At 43.9% G+C, this 12664-nt stretch overlaps 1 protein-coding gene across 6 annotated transcripts in view; it reads right to left on the reverse strand.

Moving 5' to 3' along the window:
* The window catches only part of cadps2 (Ca++-dependent secretion activator 2), a 93192-nt gene that overhangs the window by 48994 nt on the left and 31534 nt on the right, over positions 1-12664 (reverse strand). For all 6 annotated transcript variants that reach the window (XR_010876549.1, XR_010876550.1, XM_067234400.1 and 3 more), the window contains exons 3-7: positions 11108-11440; positions 4753-4833; positions 4065-4295; positions 3488-3609; positions 364-475 (exon numbers count right to left, since the gene is read on the reverse strand). Coding sequence is in view for 4 of the 6 variants with exons in the window: in XM_067234400.1 (XP_067090501.1) it covers positions 364-475; positions 3488-3609; positions 4065-4295; positions 4753-4833; positions 11108-11440 (879 nt within the window). In the remaining 2 variants the exon portion in view is untranslated. The remainder of the gene's footprint in view (positions 1-363; positions 476-3487; positions 3610-4064; positions 4296-4752; positions 4834-11107; positions 11441-12664) is intronic.

Consider the following 12664-nt stretch of genomic DNA (forward strand, 5'->3'; position numbering starts at 1 on the left):
AATGCGAGAGATGAAAGATAGTAGGCTATAATGATGCGGGGATTGATGGAGAGAGAGTGCGATGGAGAGCTGTGAGGCCTGTAGCCGTGATACTAACAGCAGCGATGGATGTTCGCATGGTACGGCCGCTGGGATCTGCCAGCCTCTGATACTGAACCAGGTTGATGTATACAAGCTCTGACATACCCAGAGGGGCCTGCTATCAACAGTTATGGACAGAAACCATAGATGAGGCTACTACCGTACCACAATGAATTGCCAGTGTTGATATGGATGAGGGCTCAACTGATATTAGTGATGGGTGTGATTTGTTGATGTTTGACAATACTACTTCGATCCTTGATGGCTCCTAATGGCTCTCACCCTTCCCAGCTCCTTGTCCTCCAGGGCCAGGACGCCCGTGCTCTCGGTGAAAAGCTTCACCTTCACCACAGGAAGCGGGTGCGTCGTTGTAAAGTCCCCCTGCGTTCCCCACCTGCAAGACACAAGGTTCCCCCTGTGACACAGTTCCATTCCATAATGTGCTGACGAGCTACACTGCCCTGCTAGCAATGTGCCACTCTTAATGCAGCGTGTGTGCGTGTGTGTAACATCCAGCCTTCTCTATAAGAACCGACACTCTCCCCCCCTTTACAAGCACTGTGTCATGCCAGTACAACATGGCTGTTCTGATGAGACCAGTTGACTACTACCCCCACCTCTGCTATAGTTCATTACTAGTACTCATTAGACTGCCACTATATGGACTCCAGCTATTTGGTGCTGAAAGCAAGAGAAGGTGTCATGTCATTGATGAGGACACCCTCGCTAAAAGCCTTAGTCCCTGTCCTGCTATTTCAATGAGGTGTGGGTAGCTTGCCATGCTAATTTATGTGTGTATGACTTGCAACGTTAACGAGTGTGTGTGTATGGCCTACAATGCTCAGGACGCTTGATCTGCTCTGAGAGGTGAGGAGGCAGATTTTACTCGGTTGATTCCCGTTTCAGGGGTGGGTTACAACAGACAGTTGTAATAATTGTACATCCTTTGTTTTGTGATGACACCCACTCTTACCCAGGTCAGACGGAACGTACCCAATTACATTTTCTCTGTTTCCAAGGCTACCTCTGAAGCACTTTCTTTGCTACTTCTCAGACACAGGACAGAAACATACTTTACTGAAGGAGAGACAAATGTATACATTGTTTCAGTTTATCGTCTGTTGTGCAAGTAATAAGATGTCATCACATCTCATCAGACGCTTATGCTGTCTGCCAAGAATAATGACTGAAATATATATATTTTTAAGACGGGTTTATCAATGAGCACAGCAACGTCCCTGACTAATATTTCTTTCTTGCTTAAAGGGCTTTACTACAGAATAATGGAGAATAATTGAACAGGCTTTTGCTATCCAAAGCTACTGCTGTCCAATTTGATGAGATCTGAGAGCAACAGTATCATTGAAACTGACATTCACATTAATTTGGCTCATTATGCCATTTAGCAGAAGCCAATGTGATAACATGATATCATACTGTATACTGAGTACAGGGGTGCCCTGTCAAATGCAGTAGAGGGCTAGTGGTTTTGTTTTGTGACCAGTACTGAACCTTTAAAGACACCATATCCTGGTCCCTGATCTCATTTGTAGCATTGTAGTATGTAATGAGAGGTAACAAAGAACACACAGTGTGTGTGTGTGTGTGTGTGTGCATGCGCATGCGCATGTGTGTGTGTGTGTGTGTGTGTGTGTGTGTGTGTGTGTGTGTGTATGAGAAAGGGCAGTCTTATTACCATTCAAGCCCCTGTCAACACTACAGTCACAGAAGTCTGGCTGTGAAACCAGCCAGACAAGCTGTCTACACAAGGGCTGTAATCCAACCCAGCTAATAATAAAGGAAGAAATTCCATGAGACAATGAGAGAATCTCAGCCTCGGCTGGCAGACAGCTAAACACAGACTAAAGTCAGATGTCTCTCTTAAGTGGTTCTCTTGCAGAAGAGAATTGGACTTGCCAGAAGTCTGAAGTCTGTTCCACTCAGGTCTGGGAGGAAAGGATGAGAAATGTACTTCTGAATGAGGCAGAAATCTAAACCATCCTTCTAGCCAGACACCCCATCTACAGAGCAGCACATCTGAGTTCATTCTTTGATTACCACACTACTTGGGGAGGATTGGACTCAACTCTGAATACTGGAATATAGCACATCAACAAAACTTGAGCTCAAATAACTCATTCTATCCATGATTTGTGGACAATTTCAGCGAGGTCTGATGCAAGAATGTGAATAGATGCTAATAAGCATCTGCTTACGATATCTGTCATAACCCATATGTTTTCTTCCGTTTTACATGGCTTCGGCCACAAGGATCATTCATTCAGGCCAAGAAAGCATCACCGAAATGGATTGAATGAACACTCCTCTGTTGCCTGGTCATACTAAGTGTGATGTTGCCAGTCTTGCGAAGGGCCGGGAATAGATTCGATACAACTTTGTCACCGTTCAGAGTACGAGCACAGAGCCAAAGAAACACATGGTGATATTGCTGCTTTCTCAGACTGGGAGACTCCTTGTCCATAAAGCCAGTCTAGAATGTAATACATTTTTTTTTTTAAATGACATACTTATTGACAGCTTCGATTTATGTAAGTATGTCTGTATTTTTACTTTGGGAGTCACCCGTTTTATTCTTGGGGATACGCATGATGGAAGTCTTGCTTTGTTCCATCAAGGATGCCCAAGAATCCTCATTCATATTTTCAACAGTACACTGTGCTGATATAGCTAACGTTCACAACATTACTTAACGCTAAAAGAAAGGGTGGAGGGTGTTGTGGGTAAGAGAATTATAATTGCTATCCTTAGCCAGCTCCACTGTAAAATGTGTTCAATACTTCGTTGTACATAAAGCATGGCAATAAGGCCAACATTTGTCTCAGCCCTATGTTGTTAAGCAAAGCATAGCTGGCATTTCAAAGCTACATGTGGGTATTGTGTTTTGGCATCGATAGGTGTGGCAGTGTGGGCTATCGTCGGCACTTATTCGTACTTGAAAGAGCTGCCGTGACGAGATGGAAAATAATCCAATTGGGTCTGAAGGTGGGTGTGCTTTCACTGCTACACACACATTCACTTTTCTTTATTAAGTGCAAAATAGCTGTGGGTATAGCTCTGTCTGTCACTTCGATTAGAGTTTGATGCTGTGCATCTCTTGCTCCATCCCCCTGACATGTCCTAGACTAGCTTGAAGGTCTGGTAATAAAGTGTTTATATATTTATTGTAATAAACTCATGAGAATTTTCTACAGTTCAGGTAAACTATGTTCTCTCCTCAGCTTGTCTTGAAACAGCGTTCTTCAGAGTGTCTGTCTGATTCTCATAGCACTTCTCCAAATGTTCAAAGTCGATAACAGTCTAGAGAAACAATCGCAAAAGTGATCCATAGCTACAGTATGGCAAAGGCCCGGACGCAGCAGTGTGATGGTTTAGAGGCTGAGCTCACTGTGGTCTGGAGGCTTCAGCCTGGTCGGTCTGCAGCTTCTCCCCCCCCTCCACCTCCATGGTGCAGTACACAATCCTGTTGGGGGCTACGGACTTCAGTCCCTGTACCTCCACAATCACGATCTGTTTCCAGCAACGGGAGAAGTACAAGGTCAGATATGCACACACACATGCGTTATCTATGCTTTCCTATAAGAGAGGACAGGACCAGGTGCTGAGGAGTCACCGTACGGCACTGAGTACAGGCAGGCGTTATCATGGAACCTAAACCCGGAGCAGCATGATTAAAAGAGACTGACAGAGTAAGGCAGATCCGCTCAGATATGCTCAGCCCCGGAACCTTCCTCGGTGAAAAAACATATTGCTTAATTTACAGTTTACAGATAAGTGAGAGATGTTACCGTCTGGCCCAAAGGCATACACACAAACAAACACAAACCCTCTCTCAAAACACACACACAACTCCCTCCCAACATATGCATACACACACAGACCCTCCCTTCCCAATATGCCCACACACACCCTCTCTCAACAAGCAAACACAAACAGACAAACAAACCCCCTCCCAACACACACACCTCAAGGGTAAAGGAGAGGACCACGTCTGACTTTGACAGGATGTCTCCCTCGTCCATGTCCAGGAAGGAGCTGTTCAAGGAGGAGCGTTTGAGCTTCTGCTTAAAGTCGGGGCCTCCCTTTGACACGGGCAGGCTCTCCAGGTTGGCCATGAGGAGGTTGACGGACGAGCGCAGCTCCTCGATGTACATGGCCTCCATGTCTTTGGACACAAACTTGGGGTATCGACACTCCTGGAGGGCAAGAGTTGAAACAAACTGTAACGATGCGATGGAATGTGTATATATTTGACATCCCGTAACTTGGGAACATCCATAACATGACTTGTAACGCGTTACTTGTATATATTTGACATGTGATGCCAATAGGTTTGACATGACGTGCACAGTTATTTGACATGTGATGTCTATAGGTTTGACACGTCATGTGCACAGATATATTTGCATTTAGTCATTTAGCAGACACTCTTATCCTGAGTGACTTACAGTAGGTACAGGGACATTTCCCCGAGGCAATTACCCCTAAAGGGGGCAACGTAATTTCGCACGGCCAAGAATTGAACCGGCAACCTTCTGATTAATAGCCCGATTCCCTAACCACTCAGCCATCTGACTCCCTATATTTGAAATGTGATGTGTAGATTTATGATCAGGAAGCTGTGAAGGTAAAGGGTGAGTGAGCAGCCGTTACCCGGGCAACCTTCTCGGCCAGCTGCAGCCTCCCGTCCAGCTCCCTGCGGATCTGCGCCGCCTGCTCGTCCACGTTGTCCAGCTGCAACGACAAACAGGAAGGAGAGCGCTCATCAGTCCCGCCCCAGAGGGCCTGGGAGAGAGAGTGCGGAGTGGAGAGTCCCGGACCAACATTTTAAAAGAAGAGGACGCGCACAGCTCCAATCATGCAATCAGAGTCTACTGATGAGAATGGGCTGCATAATTCAACCAATCAAGAGAGAACTACAGAAACATACAGATATAGGAGGCTGTCTGCCGACCTATGGAAAGCCAAAAAGAGCCTTTAATCTTTGTTCAAGACCAGCTGGTAGAAATGAAGCAGCCAATCAAGACCGAATAAAATGAATACACAATGAGAAAGAGCCCTGTAGAATTGGCCTTCAACCCAAAGACAATCTGCTGGCAAAATATTTTAATGCAAATTGCATTTGCTCTATATTTTAGCAAATAGTAAAAAATACTAGTGATTATTTTGGTGATTAGTTTCCTATGTGTCTGTGATGAGGCCGTGGCTATTCTGTAATGAGAAGTGAAAGATTTTTCAGAAGTGAAAAATCCTAAATAAAATATCTATTGGCATTGCATGACATAGGTGAAATAATGTTAACTACTTACAGTAGGCTAATAATCCTTTCTAAATTTAAAGTTTTTGAAAACAACATCTTGATGTGCAAATGTTGCAATCATTAGCAAATATCTAAATAAGTATCAGTTTTTGAGGGGTAATTCGGATTTATTCAGCAGTCATAAGACAGATAATTCATCGTACTGAACATTTCGGACTAATTGGTTAATTTACCATAACATTTTGGAAACAGGAGCTAAACAACAACTGGGCTAGTGTATCAACACAACATAAATAATGATTCATTAGGAAATGCTAAATGTGTGGTTTTGTTTGCCACTAGTGACATGCAATTTGGGATTGGAAAATAATTCTCTGTTGTATGAGATGATGAACTGACACCGGCTGAATAATGTGTTTACATGGATTTTTATCCTAGCCCTGTAAACCCTGTACCACAAACACACACACAGAGACATGAATGAGTGCACACAGCCACACAAACACAAAGCCATAAAATCACTCAAATAGTTCCTCATTAATTATACAAGAATAGCGTCCATAATCTATGACCACTGTCAGAAACCCTTATCTTGAAATACACCAACATAAAAGATAGAAAATACAGTTTTATAGAACTGATTGCATTATTTAACAGTGCACATAAGCCTCTAGCGGCAGCGATGTGGAGTGTATATTTTTGACAAAATGAATGCATCATACGAGATGTGTGTGTTTGTGTCTGTGCGGTGTGGGCGCGCGGGGCTACCCCATAGTTCTGTCTTATAAATGTACAATTGTTTACATGATTAATATGTCCAAAAAAACTCATCTTTGCCGCAATGATTCAATGCTGTCATAAGACAAAGATTGTTGTGTCCATATGGAAAATTGAATAAATGATGCCCATTGGTAATGGAGAAAAAACAAAAATAAAGATGAGCAAAAGTGAATTACAACCGTAATACAACCACGCCCATAGAGCTGTAAAGGATTAAATAACAGCTCACTGCATAGCTCTGGGCTTTGCTCAAAGCCAGTTTTAGAGTTCATGACCAGCAAGTTGATGACTAACAGACGCCATATATAATACAGAATTGAGTTTAAGACTGAGGTGAGACAACAGTAAAATGGTTTCTTAATGGGCTTGTCTTCCAATGAAATACAGAAAGTGTAACATCGTATTGTGGGTCTGTTTTGTTGAGAGGGAACAGAACTCTGTTGCTCACTAAATCAGCTTTATATTATCATACAGTACAACACACTTCTTCATCTTATTTATCATCAGTGCGATCGCTTCATCAATAGTTTGTTGTTGTACGTGCTGTTGCTAGTTTGCTGTATGCGATTGCTTTCACTTTTAAATGAACTTTTTATGCTACAGAGCTCAACAACATAAGACTAGCAGCATTGACAACCATCAGCACAGAGAAGGGAGCTTTGGGTCTGATGGTGTTTGGTGTTTAATTGGTGTTTTGACAGTTGTAAGTAATCGTTGGTCAAGTTCCTGAACAGAAGTCGTTTCTATAGCAACAAAGCATTCCCACCGACAAAGCATTCTAACAACTTGGATGGAGTATAGACTTGATTAATCCCAAGAAACCATATACTGTTACTCGTACAAAATGTCTTTCATGCAGAACCATCTAAACGAGTATAAATATGGAATAAAAATGTGACAGGGCTAACTTTAGTATCTTATCTCTTTCTTCAGAGTCTTTCATTTTCTTATCTGCGTGAAGAGGGTTCCACTTGTCTCTTCGGTTTTTGGTCGTCTCCCATCAGAGCTCTCTCGTCACTGACGGTTGTCTTAAAACTTTGTTCCAGCCAACTCTGAACAGAAAGGCAGACATTTTCTGCACTGCAAGCAAACGAGTACATCATACTGTGTACACTTTCATTGCACGGCATCGTATACATCACAGAAGCATCGCTAAACAAGACTTGTTGTGGTCAATATGTGATAACGGTAGTGTAAACAGAGAAAGATATACCGCAGGGACTGTAGGAACTGCTTGTCACAGGCTATAGCTGAGCTATATCACATTATGTTCAATTGAAGGAGCCCTGATTCAAATGAATGGGTTTGTTACCAACCTCTGTGGATGCCTGATAACGACCTTTGATTTGAATCAGGTGTGCTGGAGCAGAAAAACATCTAAAACATAGGGAACAGTGCACCCTGAGGACCAGGATTGAACACCCCTGGTTTAGACGCTCATAATTTGGACTTTGAAAGGTCCTTGAAAAGTTTCCTTTTCAAGTTTAGATAACACAAACTGTAAGTTATGGTAATATCTTCAGAGAGTTACTTGCAGCGCTTGTGGAGTGTGTGCAGTACAACACTCTCACACACAGGAACATCAACACAACAGTAGCTTATTTGCTGTGTCTCTATGACTTTTTAAATGTATGTTTTCTCTTCTTAACATGGTCTCAGCAACAAGGCATATGACAGTTCTAGATCGAAGCTACCAGAGAAGAGTTATAAGGAGAGAAGAGCTAATGATGCTGACACAGTAGTCTACAACTATGTTGGCAACATAACCAAGCACAGACACATCCAATCCTTGGTAGGGTCTGCCAATTCCATCTCAGACAGTGCTTTCTGAACTCTCAACTGAAATCTCAAGGCGGATAAGTCTGTGTTACTTGGTTGAGGGGGGTGGGTGGGCGCTTTGATGAGGGTAAGGCGCTGGGAGATAACTCTGGGTTTGATTACTTTTGCTTGCCATGTCTGTCTGGGCACATTCCCCGTATCTGGGTGAGGGAGGGAGGTACTTAGATAGGGTGAGGTGAGGGATGAGGTACCAAAAGGTATACTCTGTATAGAAAAACCACAGATATAAAGAAAGACTGAAAAAACACAGAGAAGGAAAACTGGACCAAAAAAAAGTGTTTCCAATGAAAGACATAAAAAATTGACACAGAGAGAAAAAGCTAGAGAGAGAGAGAGAATGAGAAAGAGAGAGAATGAGAGAAAGGGAGAGAGGGAGGGATTTTGAGAGATCAATATAAAGGAGAGCCGACTGCTCAGGGCTGACTGAGGTGATGCATGGAATTGTTGGGGTTTGCTGCTAATTTATTAGCCTCTCTTGTCGGCACACCTGTTCACCAGCCTCCGTTCACCTCTGACTTGCGGCGCTAACGAGAGACGACAGGGGCAGACGCGCCACTCGCGCACCAGGATGTGATCATTAGAGGAGAGGAGGGGGTCGAGTTGAGGAGGGGAGGGGGGAGTTCATGGGGGCGGGGTTGGAGAAAAGGGTTTGGGGTTGTGTGTGTGTGTGTGTGTGTGGGGGAGGGGGGTTGTGTCTGTGGTTGGGGGGGGGCTGACAAGCTGTCTATGCATAATCAAACACACACACACACAACACACACAAACCATTCGTCTGCCATCATTCTGTCTGGGGGTCGACACCTTTAGAGAGCAGCTGCACTCCTCCACCTGCTCACCTCATCCCTCCTTTCTCTGCCCTTCTTCTACCCTTCCCACACCCTCTCTTATGCCACTTTCTCTTTCGAAGTTATCATTTCTCACACTATATCTTGATCTTGTCCCTCACTTATCGGTTCAGCAATATACCCCCCCATTTTCAAATGTTTCATTTCAAAGGGTATTATCTTTCCACTAGCTGGTCTCCATCTCTCTGCACATCCACTTTATACCCCTCCTCCTTGATTGATGGATGGAAGGATAGATGGACAGACGGATCCTGAATGTGTCAATTAATGAGTTGCTACTATTCTGATTTAAGTTGTCATTTATTTTTCCAAAAACCTGCAAATTGTATTAATCTCCAACATGCCAACCCAGATCACATTGTTGTCTGTAATACATGTATTACAGCTCACATCGCTCACTATCGACTTCCACACATTGATGCAGGGTCGTCCAATCAATAGCTAAAATACCTAATCAATACATCTCTACGCAGAGCATGGAGTGAGAATAAAGCTTAAATATCTTGGGAGGTTGTGATTTCACAGCTCCTTCCCCCAACCCCTGACCTGAAGAGTCATTAGAAATCCCCCCCCCCCACACACAGCAGAAGCATAGAGCTTCAGCTACAGATGCCTTTAACTCACACCTACAGAGTAAGGTACACACCCATCTTTCCAAGTGACACAACCTTTATGAAACCCTTTAAACATGGGGAATAAATTACATGTCTGATTTTCTCTCCCCCTCTCCCCCTCTCCCCCTCTCTCCCTCTCTCCCTCTCTCCCGCTCTCCCTCTCTCCCTCCCTCCCTCCATTAAAGAAAGGACCATAACGTTTCAGCATTTAACTTTTTGGAACCTTTCAACTCTGATGACACATTAAGATCTAAGTCCTGACCATGAAACCAGCACATCTTACAGTTGCTACGACGATGAACGTCTACACCTCAACATCACCTAACCAATTGATCACTGATCTGCTCTTGGCGGAGAATATGTGTCATCTGGCCAGACAATGAACACATAAATAAAGATAGTTGGTGAACAACCTCCACCAAGGCCAAAAATGTTGCTATGGAGACAAGCTTTGGCTGACACCCGCGTAAATTGGGTTGTCTCCTGCAATTAAACTATTCTTAATATTTGAGTAATCATTGACGTGACATTTGTTTCCAGGTTATGCAAATACCAATGAGGGAAAGAAAAGGCTGGAAATGAGAGATAATATTTGAGATTTGCAGTATACTTGATAGATGCATAATTTTCAGTAATGAAGAGTAGTGCAATGACACCAGTGTATGCCTCATAATTTGCATGAAAATAAACTCAAATTGCCATTTGATTATACAGTGGAGGGTAAGAAGAAACATCTCCATAAAACAGAGAGCCATTTGTTTGATTTAGGAGACGACCAAAGTACCGGGTCTGACATTTCTACACTATTGAGCAATATCACATGCATATGTGTTTGACACGCATATTTCAAAGCCGTTAAGAAGCTGACATTTCTAGATGTTGAAGATACTATGTCACCGGAACGCTAAAAATGGAACAGTTTAGTTCAAGACTGAAGAAATACTCATTACAAACATCTGAGATGATCAGAGTGTAAATGAGAAATGCAGGGCTTACACAAAAGGAAAGCAGGCAATCTTAAGAGAGGTAAATGACAGTGAGTTTTGGTCACGGCTGACTGGGTCAAGGTAAGGGAAAGAATGCTGATTAGACATTTCCCATTAGCACCTGACCTTTAAAATCACACCTTCAAAGAGGCCTGTGGTTGGCTTAGGGGCCACCTGAGCACAGATGATTTGAAAGAAAAGGGCAGAGGACTCAAAGAGAAACACGAAGCAGACAGGAAGCCACTCCAAACAGGACATTCTATCAAATTGGCACAACACAACGACAAAAATTCAAATCGAGACTCATCGGCATGCCACCTTTTCAGTCCTCCAGCTGGTAACCCGCCAGTGAGAATGAGGACCTGTTAAGCAGATCTGTGCCACTGTGTGGGTGTCTCTGTACGGATGTGCTAAGGAGAGTGCATATATTGTGTGTTTAATTTGTATACATGGATATTAAATGCAAGTGCATTTGTGTGCGCGTCATTTGTGTGTCGAGCTTTTGTGTGCGTTTGTTGCGCGTGTACACGCATGCATGCATTTGTTGCGGGGCGTGTGTGTGTTTGTCGTGTTTGCGAGTGCGTCTATATGTGTATGTGTTGCTCTGGTGTGTATGTGTGTGTACGAGTGTGCGTACTTGATACGGTGTGTCGTGTCGCTGTGCGTGTGCGAGACAGGGCTCACCTGGCAGGCGTTGTAGAGAAGCTGGTGCTCGAACTTCTTGATCCCCAGGATCTGCTGAAACATCTCAAACAGCTGCTCCTTGCTCAGGATCAACTCGGACACGGCGCTGAGGTGCATGCGCTGGGGCTGGCGCCGCAGGTCCTCGTCGCCCCGGGAGATGGCGTCGTATTTGGCGATCCAGGAGCTCAGCACCGTCTCCTTGCTCAGGCCGTCGATCTCGGGCAGGCTGCGCACCCGGCGCTCGATGTTCTTCTTGAAGACTTCGCGGAAGTCGCTGGCCGAGCCGCCGCCGCTCTGCACCATCCGGGACACGCGCTCGCTCTTCAAGAAACCCTGAGGGGGAACCACAAGGTACAACAGGAAGCCGGTTTAGACCGGTGGTCTTCGATGCCGTTTCTCAGGGCCCGCTGTCCCTGCGTGTCTTGGAGGCGGGACAGGATCGTGCTCCATCACACCTGATTCAAATGAATGGTCGTTATCAGGCTTGATGACCGTTCATTTGAATCGGCTGTGTTGGAGCGGGGAAACAGCTCAAATGTACGGGACATTGGGCTCTGAGGACACAGGATTGAAGACCACTGGTTTGAGAACAAGAACGTTTGAGCTTAAAGTAACATCAGTAGAAGTCCCAGTATCCTCTGTGGAGTTCTAATGAAATTACTATTATTGTGCATTTCTATGCAATTATCTTTTGTAGCTCACTGTAGCCCAATAAAGGAATACACTGCCATAATAAAACAGTAAAGTATATAATAAAAGCCCAAAAACTTAAAAGATATAAGATATAAAAAAAGAATAATATTATTCAAACGACTTGCAAGTAGATTATTTATTTTTCTCATAAGTAGCATAGGTGTGACCCAGTGGTGCTAAATGCAGATTATATGTCTAGTTAAGTTCATCCAGGAGGGAAATTTAATTTTGTGATCATTTAAAATGTGTTCCTTGTTCCGGAGGAACATGACCTGCTGACTCACTGGGAGTCTGTCTACCCACAAAAGTTACCTTGTGGGCGGGAAAATACAAAACAAATGGCTCCTTGGTTGGTCATGCCTGTGGCTGGGTCATTGTCCATTTGGAGGAATTTTAATAAAAACATCTATGCGATTGGCCAGCCACACATCGGTCTCTGAGGGAGTAAGAGATTGTGTAGCCTACAGATGTAGTATGACTAGTCTGATAGCACACATAGGGCACTTGAAGGACTAGCAGGAAGCACGAATCTCCCAGAGACATTAACACCACCACTTGCGCACTGAAATAATGGAAGGTGCGCCTTCAGCTCACTGTATTTGTGCATGGTCTTTGGCGTGGGAGATCAGCCTGAGGAAATTCAACCTGGTTTCTTTCCATCAAGGGCCTTGGTTCCTGACAATACACAGACATTTATCAAAGTACTGCCCCTCCTTTCCCCCAGCCTTTGTTTGAAACCAGAAGCCTTCGGTTTTTGTTTATCATGTTAGTATATATTGAGTTTAACCGGACCTTCTGTTTGTTCTGCTTCTGAGACCCAATAGGCACATGTTTACAAGATCTTGAGTTTGTGCAAGAAGTTAG

Source organism: Osmerus mordax, chromosome 4 (genome assembly GCF_038355195.1).
Source record: "Osmerus mordax isolate fOsmMor3 chromosome 4, fOsmMor3.pri, whole genome shotgun sequence".
In the NCBI taxonomy this organism is placed as follows: Eukaryota; Metazoa; Chordata; class Actinopteri; order Osmeriformes; family Osmeridae; genus Osmerus; species Osmerus mordax.